General features: G+C 44.8%; 1 protein-coding gene across 50 annotated transcripts in view; it reads left to right on the forward strand.

Moving 5' to 3' along the window:
• Nucleotides 1–15,632, forward strand: part of KANSL3 (KAT8 regulatory NSL complex subunit 3) — a 76,121-nt gene that overhangs the window by 17,506 nt on the left and 42,983 nt on the right. For 30 of the 50 annotated variants that reach the window (XR_010149333.1, XR_010149332.1, XR_010149337.1 and 27 more), the window contains exons 4-15: nt 1,141–1,231; nt 1,359–1,544; nt 7,263–7,394; nt 7,956–8,072; nt 8,299–8,400; nt 8,509–8,580; nt 9,727–9,801; nt 9,982–10,139; nt 11,311–11,374; nt 11,809–12,009; nt 12,209–12,365; nt 15,360–15,551. Coding sequence is in view for 36 of the 50 variants with exons in the window: in XM_054678624.2 (XP_054534599.1) it covers nt 1,141–1,231; nt 1,359–1,544; nt 7,263–7,394; nt 7,956–8,072; nt 8,299–8,400; nt 8,509–8,580; nt 9,727–9,801; nt 9,982–10,139; nt 11,311–11,374; nt 11,809–12,009; nt 12,209–12,365; nt 15,360–15,551 (1,547 nt within the window). In the remaining 14 variants the exon portion in view is untranslated. Of the gene's footprint in view, nt 1–1,140; nt 1,232–1,358; nt 1,545–5,346; nt 5,400–7,262; nt 7,395–7,955; nt 8,073–8,298; nt 8,401–8,508; nt 8,581–9,726; nt 9,802–9,981; nt 10,140–11,310; nt 11,375–11,808; nt 12,010–12,208; nt 12,366–13,825; nt 13,904–15,359; nt 15,552–15,632 lie in introns of all 50 variants that reach the window. The other 20 variants (XR_010149328.1, XR_010149326.1, XR_010149331.1 and 17 more) reach the window with 3 other exon arrangements.

A 15,632-nucleotide genomic window follows, 5' to 3' on the forward strand; every position in this document is an offset into this window, starting at 1 on the left:
GAGTAGCTGGGGCTACAGGCACGCACCACCATGCCCAGCTAATTTTTGTATTTTTTTTAGAGATGGGGTTTTGCCATTTGCACAGACTGGTCTTGAATTCCCGGACTCAAGCGATCCACTCCACTTGGCCTCCCAAAGTGCTGGGATTATAGGCGTGAAGCACTGTGCCTGGCCACCATCAGCTTTTTTTTAAGGCAGGGAGAATAGGTAAACACATATTAATAGAGCATCTTCAATTGCCTTTCTTTTGGTATCTTTAGGAAGGTCACTAGCCAGAGTTAGAGCATCTGAGTAATTAAGATTGCTGGGAGTGTGGTGAAGGGGGACAATAATAAGCTCCATATCACTAAACTGGGTGTGATGAGGTGGAGATAAGAACAGTAGGATAGATGTCTGCAACACACAAAGCCTCAGTAAGTAATAGGTAAGCAATAAGCAATAAGGTAGATGTGTGAATACCAGTGCCGTATGCTGGGATGATAACATATTAGCTTATATGGAACAGGCCTCTCAAAAATAAATTTGCTAATTGTGTGGCATATAGAAAAAATACAAAAAATATATATGGAAAAGAGAGATTAGTGTGGGGTAGAATATTGAGGAGTGGAAGAATAGCCTCTTTATTGGTTATATTTCTGCTATATTTTTGTTCTTAAGCCTAGTTTAAATAGAATTCTTACCTCAGTCTGAGATTTTAGTACATTAAAATGCTTGCTGATCCTGTCTGCCTTTTTGTGTGAAATATAAAACTTACGAAATTCAAATATGTCGTCTGTTCAGTGGTGCTGTGCGTTTATTTATGATTGGAATTATTTTAGCTACTAAGTAAGTAATTAGCTTTGCTAGCCTGAAAGACTTTTTTCATGACTAGTCTTGACTTGTACTGTGTATATTATTGTGTGTATGTGTGTATGTGTGTATTATTAATACAAGTGTGTGCTGTGACGATTTCATTTGGTAGGATTGAGACCAGAAGAATCTAGGTCTTGTGTTTTAGGTCAGTGGTCTTAGACTAAGCTACTTCGTTTTACTGTTCCCTAGCAGAGACATAAAACTATGGCATAATCTTCTTTATATGGTGTACATACATGGGGAGCGTCCCCAGGGTTTGACTATAATTCCTCAGAGTTTCCCTTATAGGACTGGCTGGACAATGGCCCAGAACAAGCTATTCAACAAGATCCTCAAAGCCCTGCAGTCTGACCGGCTTGCCCGCTTGGCCAACGAAGGGGTAAGACACCAGCAATCCACCCACAGTGGGCTCTTCGTAGTTCAGGCCTCACTGGCTGACTGACTTGTCCCCCTGCTTGTTAACCAGGTAGTCCTCATGTTTTATTACTTCCACTTACATCCTTCAGGCTTGTAATGAGCCAGTGCTGCGCCGTGTTGCTGTGGACAAGTGTGCAAGGAGAGTGCGGCAGGCTCTGGCAAGTGTGAGCTGGGATACCAAGCTGATCCAGTGGCTGCACACCACCCTTGTGGAGACCTTGAGTCTGCCCATGCTGGCAGCCTACCTGGATGCTTTGCAGACGCTGAAGGGGAAGGTAAGGCTGTGATTGGGGTCTGCCCTGTCCTAGGGATAGCCATCCTCCCCTGTGGGTTCAGGATGTGGGGTTAGGCAAAGTAATTATCTGGTCGGTCTGGAGTGCATGGCCAAAACTAATGGGTTTGGTACTAAAATTGGGAGACAGGGTATCATTTCACATTTGTGTCTGGTGTAAACGTTTTCAGCCCTGCTGGCTCCAGGATGAGGTATGGGGCCTGAAAACCAGAGTATACATTTAGCCTTCCTAGCCTTGCAGCTTGTGGTTTGAGTCATGGCTGAATTGAATTATCATGAAGGAGACGAAGGGTTTACCAGGGAAGAGTTTGTTGAGAAAGGTGACAGAAGCAGACCCTTGGTGCTCGGAGCACTGGGAGATTGCAGAGCAGGAACGTGCCATGATGCCTTCAATTCTGCTCCCCAGGGCATGAGCCTTTAGTAGCAACACTTAGACTTTTATAATTCAGTACAAACATATCATTATAGTTCCCTGCTTTCTTACTTAGTATTGCACAAAGTTAAACTGTTTTTCTTGGTGATTCCAGTGATTGCATCAGGCTATCGTCAATGTGGTAGAATGCGGATGCTGGAGGCAGATTGCCTGGCTGATCTCAGCTTTGTTACTGATTAGCTGTGTAAGCTTGGACTGGTGTCTCATCTCTAAAATGTGGCTGATAATAATAGCTATCTAGGATTTTTATGAAAATTAAATTAGTTAATTCAGGTAGGGGACTTAACACAAAATTGGGCACATAGTAAGCAGTGAGCCCCCAGTAATTGTTATTACTAATATTAACAGTTATTTAAGTAGTACCCTCATAGGTTCTTGAAATATTTGGGGTGTTTTGCTCCAATACAAAATGGCCTCACGGCCGGGCATAGTAGCTCATGCCTATTATCCTAGAACTTCGGGAGGCTGAGGCAGGAGGATCGCTTTAGCTCAGGAGTTTGAGACCAGCCTGAGCAACATAGCAAGACCTTGTCTCTACTAAAAATAAAATAATTAGCCAGGCATGGTGGCACGCGTCTGTAGTCCCAGCTAGTTAGGAGGCTGGTGGGAGGAGGCTGTAGTGAGTTCAGTCCCGCCACTGCACTCCAGCCTGGGTGACAGAGGGAGGCCCTGTCTCTAAGAAAGAGAGAGAGAGAGAAGAGAAAGAACCAAATCAATCCAAGTTGTCTGAGGCCTTTTTTTTTTTTCTTTGGAGACAGGATCTTCCTCTCTCACTCAGGCTGGAGTGCAGTGGCACTATCATTGCTTGCTATAACTTCGAACTCCTGGGCTCAAGCAATCCGTCTGCCTCAGCCTCCCAAGTAGCTGGGACTAGAGGTGTGTGCTACCACCACACCCAGCAAAAAAATTTTTTTTTTTTTTTTTTTTTTTTGAGACAAAGTCTCACTCTGTCGCCCAGGCTGGAATGCAGTGGCACGATCTCGGCTCACTGCAACTTCTGCCTCCTGGGTTGAAGCAATTCTGCCTCAGCCTCCTGAGTAGCTGGGACTACAGGCGTGTGCCACCCCACCCGGCTAATTTTTTTGTATTTTTAGTAGAGATAGGGTTTCACCATGTCTCGATCTCCTGACCTCGTGATGTGCCCACCTCGGCCTCCCAAAGTGCTGGGATTACAGGCGTGAGCTGCCGTCCCCTGCCACACCCAGCTAAATTTTTAATTTTTTTGTAGAGACGGTCTTGCTATAGGCTCGTCTTGAATTCCTGGCCTCAAGCAGTCCTCCCATCTTGTCCTCCCAAATTGCTGGGATTACAGGCATAAGCATGATTCAGTTTATGACACTTTTTTTTTTTTTTTTAATAGTTTTACTTTCTGCTTCACAGGAAGCTGGCTCATCTTGCTGCTGTAAGTTGCCTGGCCAACACGTTCCCTCAGCCACATCCCCAAAACTTGCAGACTCATTGTTTCTTATGTGTTTTTAAGTTAAAGGGTGCCAAGTTTGTTAGAAGACTGGTTTAGTGCTGAAATAAAACTCAGGACTAGATACATTAATGATATTCATGGTAGGAAATTTGACATTAGTTTTTTTGTTTAACTAATACTTATTTTGGGCCCTACGTGTGTCAGGTACTGGGGTGAGCAAAACAAAACTGGTCCCTTCTCTGGTGGAGTGTATTTTCTAGTGAAGAAAGAGACAACTGAAAAGGGAGTCCCAGACTTTCCCCTGTACTGCTCCCCTGTAGTAGAAACCCTGGACCTGGGAGGTGAGTGTGGGGCCCAGACTGGATCCTGGCAGACAGAGAGTGGTGGCCCAGAAGTATCGTAGGCATCTTCACATATGTTCTCCTCAGCATTCTACCTACGGTAAAAGTGTAACATTGGTGAATACACTGTAGGAGATGAGTGTTGGTAGTGGCCAGGGTCTCGGTTCTCTGGTGACCCTGCTTCACTCACCGTGGCTAGCATAATTTCCCTTTAAGGAGGAATTTGTACTGCTGCCCTATTTAAGTTACTGACTGGACATATCCTGGGTGCATGTCGGATATTATGAGCATGGCAGACCACTGGGGGGACTCCATAGCATGCATAGTTGGGTGTTTTCCTCCCATGCTGCTGGGCCATGGTGTGGGTTGACTGGAATAGTGGAAGGCTCGCTGGTACACCAGTCAGCAAGGGCCTCAGACTCAAGGCAACATCCTCTCTGGGCTGTGCTCTCCGCAGTGGTTCCTCTGCCATCGGACTCTTACTTTCCCATGACTATATTTAGATTCACAACAAATACTTTGGTTGTTTCCCAAAGGATATAAATGATTATAGGATTGTTTTACTTTTAAAGTGCCTGCTGGATGTGAAAGCGCAGGTGGATGGGATCATGCTCTTCACCCAGCTACTTTCACTATTAGATCCATTATGATAAAGAGGGCAGAGAAGGTATAGACCTTAGCCTTTTAATCGGCTGTTGAGAGTGAATGCAATGCTGGAAAGGCCAGGGAAGCTTGGTCTTCCCAGCTCCAAGTGGAAAAGTCAGTATTGATTTTTTATCCCTTGTTGACAGGAAGCAAGTGTCAAGGCTTTTTGGTTTCAAAGCTATATACTACTGTTAGATAAAGCTTAACCCAGGGTCAGATCCTTTGCCTCAAAGTGTTGAGTGGGTCACAGTTCTAGAGTGAGTTACAAAGAACATGAAGATCCTTTGCAGTTTGGTCTTATCCTTTGCGGTTTGGTCCTATCTTTCCTACTGGCTTTTTACATCCTCCTCCTTCCTTACTTGCATCCTTGACTTTTGTCCATCTGTGCCTGGAATAAGCTCTACACATTCTTGCCTCTTGCTGATGTCTCTGATGGGAAGGCTTTTCTCTCACCTTCTGTTGGAATCCTGCCTGTTCCAAAGAGCCTGTCTCATTTCACATGCTGTATCTTTAGATGAAAATTGCCTCTTAACTTCTTCTCCATTGGGTGGTTTGAATCATAGCAGTTTGGGCTTCTGTTTCTTTCATGGCAGTTATCGGTCTTTCCCTATTCCTGTCCCCCACCATTATTTGTGTGTTTGTCTTCCTTACCTCTTGTAGATTAAATTCCTCTGCAGTACTAGCCTGGTACCTTGTAAAAGCAGTTGCACGAATATTTGTTTCCTGAGTTAAACTGAGAAAGTCTAATGGTTATAATTCTCTAATTTCTCATACAGAAATCCTTTTAGTGTCTCTGTTTTTAAATTAAGAGCAACTTATCTTCTGCTATTTTTGGAGTTTTACAACTTGCATCAAACCGTAGTACTTTTTATTCTCCAATTTTTCAAAACCTTTTTCTTTCTCTGAAAACTGCCTCTAATATTTAAACATTTTTCCTTTCCCCTAGGTCATTTTGACCTTTTGTGGGTAGCATGGAATTCGCAGATATTTCTTCTCAGTGTAAGCATCAACATGTCTGAAACCTATATTTGCACATCTGTAATGTCACATTTCTGGTAGATAGTAAAAAACAGACATGAGATAAAGTACACTGTATATAGTATAGCAGGATATATATTTTTGTACATAATAACAGATTTATTTAGTACACCACAGCTTGAAGGCAGTACTCTAGAAGAAAATGGAGATTTAAAAATATTATAAAATCAACTGATACTCATTGAGGAAATTTAGGGAACGTAGAAATCTGTAAAGGAAAAAGTCACCCATAAACTCCATAGAGATCATTATTAACATTTTGTCTTTTTTTTTTTTTTTTTGAGACAGTCTCCCTCTGTTTCCCAGGCTGGAGTGCGGTGGCACACTCTTGGCTCACTGCAACCTCTGCCTCCTGGGTTCAAGTGATTCTCGTGTCTCAGCCTCCTGAGTAGCTGGGACTACAGGCCTGCAGCATATTTTCTTTAAAATATGATTCTATTATATTCATTGTTTAGAAATCTGTTTTATCCCACTTAATGTATCTTTTTTTTATTTTTTAAATTTTATTATTATACTTTAAGTTTTAGGGTACATGTGCACAACGTGCAGGTTTGTTACATATGTATACGTGTGCCATGTTGGTGTGCTGCACCCATTAACTTGTCATTTAGCATTAGGGGAGTAGAGATCATTTTTTTCTTTTTTTCTGTCTTTCTTTTTTTTTTTTTCTTTTTTCTGAGAAGAGTCTCACTCTGTTGCCTAGGCTGGAGTGCAGTGTCGTGACCTCGGCTCACCACAACCTCCACCTCCCGGGTTCAGGTGATTCTCGGACCTCAGCTTCCCAAGTAGCTGGGATTACTGGTGTGCGCCACCACACCTGGCTAATTTTTGTATTTTTAGTGGAGACAGAGTTTCACCATGTTGGCCAGGCTTATCTCGAACTCCTGACCTCAAGTGATCTGCCCACCTTGGCTTCTCAAAGTGCTGGGATTACAGGCATGAGCCGCTGAGCCCAGCTTTGAGTAGAGATAATCTTTATATTTTCTATTTTACCTGTAACATTTTAGCAAAATTATTTCTGTATGTTATTATATATCCTTGTAAATATTTGAAAGCTGGGTGCAGTGGCTGATGCCTTTAATCCCAGCACTTTGGGAGGCTGAGGCGGGTGGATCATTTGAGGTCAGGAGTTCAAGACCATCCTGACCAATATGGTGAAACTCCATCTCTACTAGAAATACAAAAAATTAGCTGGGTATGGTGGTGCACGCCTGTAATCTCAGCTACTTGGGAGGCTGAGAAACAAGAAATCGCTTGAACCCGGGAGGCAGAGGTGGCAGTGAGCCAAGATCAGGCCACTGCACTCTAGCCTGGGCGACAGAGCGAGACTTTGTCTCAATAAATAAATAAATTCTTGTAAATATTCGAAAATAATCTTTAATATCCAATTAGGTAGATAGTTGACTAAACTACTCCCTTACATATGCACATATATATTAAATTGTTTTTACTTTATTATTCATAGTTAATTTGTCTCTGTGCATAACTGTCCCCATCCTTTTGTGTGTGTGTTTGTTTCTGATACGTTTTCTTTGGAAAGGTTCTCAGAAGTAGAAACATTTGGAAAAGGGATGGGAATACATTTAAGTCCCTTGCTGCATATCCAGACTGCTTTCCAAAGGATTGTACACATTCACTTTTCATGGTGGGAGCATACTTTTCACCCGCTTATTTATATATATTCTTGATCCTTAGGAGGTTTTCAGAGGCTTAGTTGAAGTCTGTCTATGGCTTATAGTGGGGCTCTGTTCTTCTGCTTGATTGCTGGTGGTGGAAGGTCTCCTGCTTTACACTGGAGTCATCTTTGCTGTTTCTTCTTTGTAGATCCCAACCTTGATTGACCGGATGCTTGTGTCATCCAACACAAAGACTGGGGCTGCAGGAGCTGAGGCCTTGTCTCTCCTACTGAAGAGGCCCTGGGACCCTGCTGTGGGTGTGCTTTCTCATAACAAACCAGTAAGTTGGATGGCTCAGGACTTAACAATGGTACATAAAAATTTTAGACTCAAGCCTTAGAACCTTGGCAGGAGGATAAATGGCTTCTTTAACTATTTATTATTATTATTATTATTTGAGACAGAATCTTGCTCTGTTACCCAGGCTAGAGTGCAGTGGCACGATCTCAGCTTACTGCAACCTCCACCTCCTGGGTTCAGGCAATTCTCCTGCCTCAGACTCCTGAGTAGCTGAGATTACAGGCATGCACCACCATGCCCAGCTAATTTTTGTGTTTTCAGTAGTGACAGGATTTCACCATGTTGGCCAGGCTGGTCTCAAACTCCTAATCTCAGGTGATCCACTTGCCTCGGCCTCCCAAAGTGCTGGGATTGCAGGTGTGAGCCAGCATGACTGGCCAGCTTCTTTAACTATTATTAATAATTTATTTTACATAGTGCTTAACATAATTTCACAAGCAAAGGAGCATTGGTTGGGATGAGAAAGTTATTGGGATACTTGGAATTTCATGAAAGGACACTTCTCACTCACTGGTTTTTGGGTGGGATTCTTCCTCTTTAGAGCAAACTCCCTGGCTCTCCGCTGATTCTCATCGCCTCCTCTGGTCCCTCCAGCTCTGTGTTTCCCACTTCACGCCGCCACCGCTTCTGGCAATCTCAGCTGTCCTGTTTGGGCAAGGTATGTGTGGGGGCAAGAGGAACTCCTTCCTGGCAGGGAATATAGTCTTGGAGGATTGAGGAGAAGAATATGTGGGAGGAGGTCAAAATGGGTAACTTGAATGTGGAGCCTCCTCTAACCCTTCTTTCATGTGGAATTCCAAGGTTTTGGGTTTAGGGTAGGTTAAACAGAATTGAAAGATTTGAAACTTACCTCTGCTGGTGTGGGGGCTACTTCTTTCCTTCAGGTCATCCCTGTAGCCACCCATCTGCTGAACAATGGGAGTGGGGTAGGAGTTCTACAGTGTCTCGAGCATATGATTGGGGCAGTGAGAAGCAAAGTGCTGGAGGTGAGAATGCCCGTATTTCAGTACATTGTGGCATACCCGGCATTCTGGGGTTGTTCTGCACCTATCTTTGGCCTCCTGTCTTACTGTCTTCTTTCTCTTCCCATGAAGATTCACAGCCATTTCCCACACAAACCCATTATCTTGATTGGCTGGAACACAGGAGCTTTGGTGGCCTGTCATGTAAGTAATTTCTATCTTATTTGGAGGTTGTCCTGGGATGGAATACCACTAATGATAGCTACCATTGAGTCCTTTACTGTGTGTCAGGCTCTGCGCTAGATACTTTACCTATATAATTGCATTTTAAACTGTAGAAGACAAATTTTATTAAAACAATTTTTAATTTATTTTGGAAAACTTTAAGCAGAAACAAAAGCAGGTGTAGTATAATAAACCCCCGGATCCTCACCCAGCTTTACCAGTGATCAACTCTTGGCTGGGCTTGTTTCATCTCACCCTGCTCATTTTCTTTCTCCCCTAGATTGTTTTGAAGAAAATCCCAAATATAATAGCGTTTTCACACACACACACACACACACACACACACACACACACACACACACGGGTATATATCTGTGGAAAAAAAAAAAAAGATCCCTTTTTTTCTCTAAACATAAGTACCATACTGTTCTCCCACCTAAAAAACAACAGTAATTGTAGCTGGCAAATATTAATAGCTCTGGAATTTGATGCTGTGTTCATTTCAGTCTTTTTCCAAGACATCAAGGAATCTTTTCGTATTTTACATATATTTGTATGTCTGTCAGTTTGTGTAAGTGTCCCTCATGTCCAAACCCTTAATTTTGCTTCATGCAGTCCAATCAAGTGTGATAGCTGTGAGAGGAAGAAGGTCCCCATAGTCCCTGCTCCCAAGGTGTTAGGCCTTAGCAGTTTGCTCCAAGAAATCTAGGCTGTCTGGTAGCTATCCATTAAGTTCAATAGAGAGAATTTTTTTTCACTTAAGGGTTAATGGCAACATTGTGTTCTCTTGACTATATTTACTATTTGTGGAGAAAAATGGAGCAGGAGGGCTCTAGTTGAGGGGGTTGACAGGGTAGGAATACTGAACCTTCTATCCTATGGTTCAGCCACCTGCTGGGGTCCTCTTGGGGCCCCAGTTCTCTAGGTAGTAGCTGCTTATGGAATGACATACCTTGTGTCTTGTGCTCTTACTGCTGCCATTGTGGCAGAAGATGCACCCGGATATTAGGACAGGAGAGGAAGAGGTGAGACTGTCTGGTGGGTCTGGACCACTCCTGGATTCTGGGTAGGCTGAGGTGCCATGAACTCAGTTGACGTTTAGACAAACTGTTCTGTTATTTACAGGTGTCAGTAATGGAGTATGTCACTGCAGTTGTCTGCCTTGGGTTTCCTCTGCTTACTGTGGATGGCCCCAGAGGGGTAAGAATGTGATAAAACTGAGTGCTGGGTCGTTGGCAATGGGAGCGCGAGTGTGCCTGCCTTGTCCAAGCTGATGCTGAGGCTGACTTCAGTTGCACGGCTGATCCTCCTTAGTGGAGTTTCCGGGTCAGTGCTTTGTGAATATGAAGAAGCCGATTCTAAAACCTATACCTGTTTTAGGATGTAGATGATCCCCTCTTGGATATGAAGACTCCAGTCCTCTTTGTCATTGGTCAGAATTCCCTTCAATGTCACCCTGAAGCCATGGAGGACTTCCGGGAGAAGATTCGAGCTGAGAACAGCTTGGTGGTGGTTGGGGGAGCTGATGACAATCTCAGGTGGGTGGATTCTCCCAGAGCTGCAAGAGAGCTGTGTTACAGTGTTAGAGATAAGCCTGTAAGCTGGCAATGTAACTACAGACCAGTCTGGTTCAGTTAAAAGACAGCATTAGCCGGGCGTGGTGGCTCACGCCTGTAATCCCAGGACTTTGGGAGGCTGAGGCAGGCGGATCACGAGGTCAGGAGATTGAGACCATCCTGGCTAACACGGTGAAACCCCGTCTCTACTAAAAATACAAAAAATTAGCCGGGCGTGGTGTCGGGTGCCTGTAGTCCCAGCTACTCGGGAGGCTGAGGCAGGAGAATGGTGTGAACCCAGAAGGCGGAGCTTGCAGTGAGCCGAGATCCTGCCACTGCACTCCAGCCTGGGTGACAGAGCAAGACTCTGTCTCAAAAAAAAAAAAATTAAAAAAAGACAGCATTAAAAAAACCTTTTTTAATATTTGAAATTTCAGATTTATAAAAAGTTATAACACTAGTACAAAACAATTCCTATATACCCTTCACCTGATTTTCTAAATGTTAAACATCTTACATAGCCAAAGTGTAATTCTCAAAATCAAGAAATTAACATCTACATGATACTGTAATTTACAGACTCATGTTTCATCAGTTGTTTCCCTAATGTCATTTTTCTGGTCCAGCATCCAGCCCAGGATCACACTTGGATTTAGTTGCCATGTCTCCTCAGTCTCCTTTAATTTGATAGAGTTCCTCCATCTTTGTCTTTCACGACCTTGAGCTTTTTTTTTTTTTTTTTTTTTTTTTTTTTTTTTTTTTTTTGAGGTGGCACCTGGCTCTGTCGCCTATGCTGGAGTGCAGTGGTGCAATCTCAGCTCACTGCAACCTCCGCCTCCTGAGTTCTGGATAGAGTTGATCTATTAAGCTATAGGTATAGGAATTCTGGAGCGGACTGTCCTGGACACTGTGCTTGGTTTCTTTACATATGTTATTTTGTTTAATCCCCACAACTCCATGAATGGGATGTTATGATTCCCCATTTTGCAGACATGGAAACAGGTTCGGAGAGGTTGCATTACCTGCCTAAGGCTAACATGGCCCTCCTTCTGGGGCTAGAAAATAAACAACCCAGAAAAGAAATACGTTCTTATTTTCATAGGATGCCATGCAATGTGTAAGAAGTAAACATGTCATCCTTTTTGTTTCTTAGAATAAGCAAAGCAAAGAAGAAATCAGAAGGGTTGACTCAGAGCATGGTGGACAGATGTATTCAGGTAAACAGTTGTTTTGTGTGCTTTTCTCAGCTAGGCTTGCCTTTCTGTAGCCTTTTAGGTTTGGTCTTATTGGTAGTGGTCTCTTTGGCTCTAAGGCCTCCACTGGGGCCTCTGGTAGGTCTCAGCCATAAGCAAAGAAAAGAAAAATGAGAGTGGTGAATTAATGTAAGCAAAGCATCACGGGGGAGAGTGTTGGAAAAGTGGTGGAATGTGACCACCCCAGAGCTCCCCCTGACAGAGGCACTTGCTGGTCTTCTTGAACCACAGTTGCTCAGAAGCCTGGGATTTGCGCCAGACCTTGTTTGAGTGGGGAAGGACTGGCACATGCGGATGCCAGAGCTGAGGGAGAATCTGTTTTAGTTGGAAAGTATATGAGAGGTTCCCATTCTCCAGATGAGGACTAAAAGGCCTTGGTTGGCTCCTCTCTACACTAGGATGAGATTGTGGACTTTCTGACTGGAGTGCTCACTCGTGCTGAGGGTCACATGGGCTCTGAACCTCGGGATCAGGATGCTGAGAAGAAGAAGAAGCCCCGCGATGTGGCCCGCAGAGACTTGGCCTTTGAAGTCCCTGAGCGGGGCAGTCGACCTGCCTCCCCAGCTGCCAAGCTGCCCGCCTCACCCTCAGGCTCAGAGGTAGTGTGAGCAGGGAGGGAGCGCTTTTGCTGGGGAATCAGCACCACAGAGTTGGTTCCTTAATTTCCTGGGGATGCCTCTGTCTTATTAGTGCCATGGGCCTGTGAGTTCCTACAAGGGGAATTCCAGAGGGACATGCTGACTCATGGTCAGATCCTAGTAACATTGTCTCATCTCTTGACCTTCTCACCTTACTCAGGATCTCTCCAGTGTGTCCAGCAGCCCCACCTCCAGTCCCAAGACCAAAGTGACCACGGTGACCTCTGCCCAGAAGTCCAGTCAGATTGGAAGTTCTCAGCTGCTGAAGAGACATGTGCAGCGGACAGAAGCTGTGCTGACCCACAAACAAGCTCAAGGTATGGGCACTTGGCCAGTGGCTCCTCTTGGGTCTGTCTTCTGTAGTTCATGTCACATGGCAGTTGCACAGTATTGATATCTATGGCTTTTTCAGGGGGATGTGAGAGGCGCCCTTTCTCACATTTCTGTGCAGGCAAAATTCAAAATTAATTATTGAAATGAATGCCAAGGCCTCTGAGTTAGTGGGGCTTTGTGATCACTAGTTATAGCTTTGTCTTGCTGTTCTGGGGAGGCTAGGCTTTATGAACATGTATATTGGCCTAAACTTTTTTCTAGCTTGCCAGCCACTCCTCCAGTTGGGGCTCTCCAATCATATGTATTGGGTGATTGATTTTATTAATCAGATTCTAGGGTAACTCACCTGGCATCATGCCCTTTCTTTGTTTGACCCTTGAAGCGTTAAGATTCTCACACTGAGACTTTCAGTGAAGTTTATCAGGGTTCTCTGCATACAGGTTTCAGATGAAGCTGGGAAGTATTCATATAGTCGAAAGTAAGAGTTTGGTGAGCTGCGAGTGCTATGAAAGGAGCTATAGAAAAGGGAGAGTTCATTGGGTAGGGAAAGAAGAAACAGTGGTTCTGTCCCCCTTCCCCCACATTGATCCAGTTGGGTGGCCTTGAGGTAAGGCCTCTTGGGCATTGGTGTTTAACGATGTGTCCAGGAGCATGTCACCTGAGCTTTTCAGGAATAGGGTTGCCTGGGAAGAGGCAGCAGCCAGAGCTGGCTGTCTGGCAGGCAGACGTGGAGGGGATAGGAGGCTCATCTGTTTACTTTCCCTGTGTTTCTTTTAGTGGAGCCAAATGATCAGAACCGAAACCCAGACCTCTTGTGAGTTTGCTTATAAGAGTAGTACTAACAAGGAGTAGAAGTGTGAGTGGATGGGAGGAGTTGAGAAATGAGGCCAGGCCCCAAGGGTCTGCGCGGATGCTCTGCCATGGATCTTCATGAGTGGTGGCCAGAGCCAAGTCCCGTGTGGACAGTGTGTCTTTACACTTCTGAAGAAGACAGAGCTGGTGGTCTGCTGTGCTTCTGCAGAGGGTGATTAGTTGAGAATCTTAAGGAGTTTGGAAGGCTGATTGGTGAGCTGGGTTTGAAATGGGGATCTAGGGTGTCATGGGGGAGAGTAGCAGCTTTAGAACACTGGCTTAGCAGAGCTGATGGGCAAACAGGGAATACTAATAGCGAACATATATGGAGTCCTTGCTGTGTGCCATGCCTTCTTCATGGCACTCGCATTGCTGTAGTTTGTTGAGTTTTGGCATGGCCCCATGAGGCAGATAGTACTATTCAGTTTTAGATGCTTCTACAGACTGACTCCGTGGCAGAGTCAGGTTGCCATGCAGTAATTTCAGAAGGAGCCCCTATTGGCCATTTTCTACAACCTTTTTTCTTATTCCCTCTCTTTTTCTCCCTTCTCTGGCTGGCTGTGATTCTGTAATTCTTTCTGATTCATTCCAGCACAGTTTGCTGCTTTTCTGAAACAAAATATGCTGGTGAGGAAAGCTCTTCCTCCTGGCACCTCCTCCTGTCTCTTTGGTGAGTATTACTCTTTCTTGCCTGCTCGTCCACTACATTCTGCTCCTCAACCCCTTATTTATTTTCCATCTCTGCCTCTCATCTGCCTCAGTTTGGTTTCCTCCTGTTCTTTTCTCTCTTTCTTTGTATTCTTTTGTTTTGCTGACCCCTTTTGCTTACTCTGTAGTCTTTGCCCTTTTTCCATTCTTTTGTTTGCTTCTCATGGTGTTTTCTTTTTTGTCTCTTAGTGTGGTTCTTTCTTTCACTATGGTCTTGGCTCTGCTGCTTTTTTGTATGTCTGTGGCATTGCCTGAGTCTCAGTTTCCTTGTGTGTTTTTCTCCCTGCCTCCTGTCCTGTGTTAATCTGGTGGCTACAAGCCTACCAGCCACATATCAGCATAGAACCTGAAACTCCTTTCCCCTACACCCTCCTTCCTACTCTGATTTTAGCCAGTGCATTTGTCCCCTAAGCAATCCTTCTAGCTGGTTATGTCCTGACTGTTGCCTCATGCCAGGACCCCTCCTCCCTCCTCATGTGACTGCTACCTTCCTCCCCACACCAGTCTTTGCTTCCCTGTGCTACAAGAGGACTAGGGTGGACTTCTGGGTTTAAAGAGGAGGGAATCTTTGAGGAAGCTTGAAAGATAACCTAAGAGTCCAAAAAGCTTGGCTGTATACATGATGAGCCTGTTTGATTCAGTGGAAGTGGAAGCCCATGTGTGAACAGATGGCCTTTGTCTGTACTAGTACACATGACCTGGGGACTAGGTTGTGACATGGGCCAGTGTTGCCCTGTTACTTTTGGGTAGGAGCTGTGAGGTTTCCTGGTTGAGGTACTCTCTCTCCTAGTAGCTACTCATAGCCAGCTTTTAGTCCTGGTGACACTCCTCTTCATTGCCTCCATTTGGCAAGTGGATCCTCAACTGTGGGCTCTTAGGGCAGGGTGGGACTCTTGAGAGCCTTTGGAAAACTCTACTTTTTAGAGAGGACTGGATGACCTGCTCCTCCATGAGTTCTCATAGAATGTTTAATGTCTCCAACTGTGTGATGATGTGGGGAGGGCTTCAGACAGGAAGATGATCACATTTTTTGAGTCTGAGAAGGACTCTTTACTCATTCTGTTGAGTCCTCTATTTTTGTTGTTGTTGCCATTGGCCTTGGCTAGGCAGGGTCAGGATGTCTTCTGTCTTTTAATTCCTACCAACTCAGGGCCGCTTCTCTTCCGACTCCAGTGCAGGATGAGGGATGAGAAGGGTGCCATCCTCTAAGAAGGGCAAAGTGGGGTCCCCCATGGACAGGGCCTGAGTGAAGTGGTCCTGAAGCATGGGCAGTCTCCTTTGAGGGGTGGCCCTGTACGTAGAGTGGTTCTGCTGTGTGTTCTACATTCTACACATGGCTGTGTTGGTGCTGGTATTGACTGAGCGTCTGTTGGGATTTTTTGGATTGTGGAGGATCTCAACTCAGCTCCATCTCTTAGTTCCCATTTCATCAGAACCACCAGAGGAAGGAGAGAAAGAGGATCTTAGGGTTCAGCTGAAGCGACACCATCCCTCGAGTCCCCTTCCTGGCAGTAAGACCTCCAAACGACCGAAGATCAAGGTGTCCCTTATCTCCCAAGGGGACACAGCTGGAGGGCCTTGTGCTCCTTCCCAAGGAAGTGCTCCAGAAGGTGAGTTTCTCTTGGTACGTTAAATGAGAACTGAGCTCTCTCAGGTACACAGCATTGCCCTTTGGTGGCCATTCATCAGCA

This window comes from Pan troglodytes, chromosome 12 (assembly GCF_028858775.2).
Source record: "Pan troglodytes isolate AG18354 chromosome 12, NHGRI_mPanTro3-v2.0_pri, whole genome shotgun sequence".
Taxonomy (NCBI): Eukaryota; Metazoa; Chordata; class Mammalia; order Primates; family Hominidae; genus Pan; species Pan troglodytes.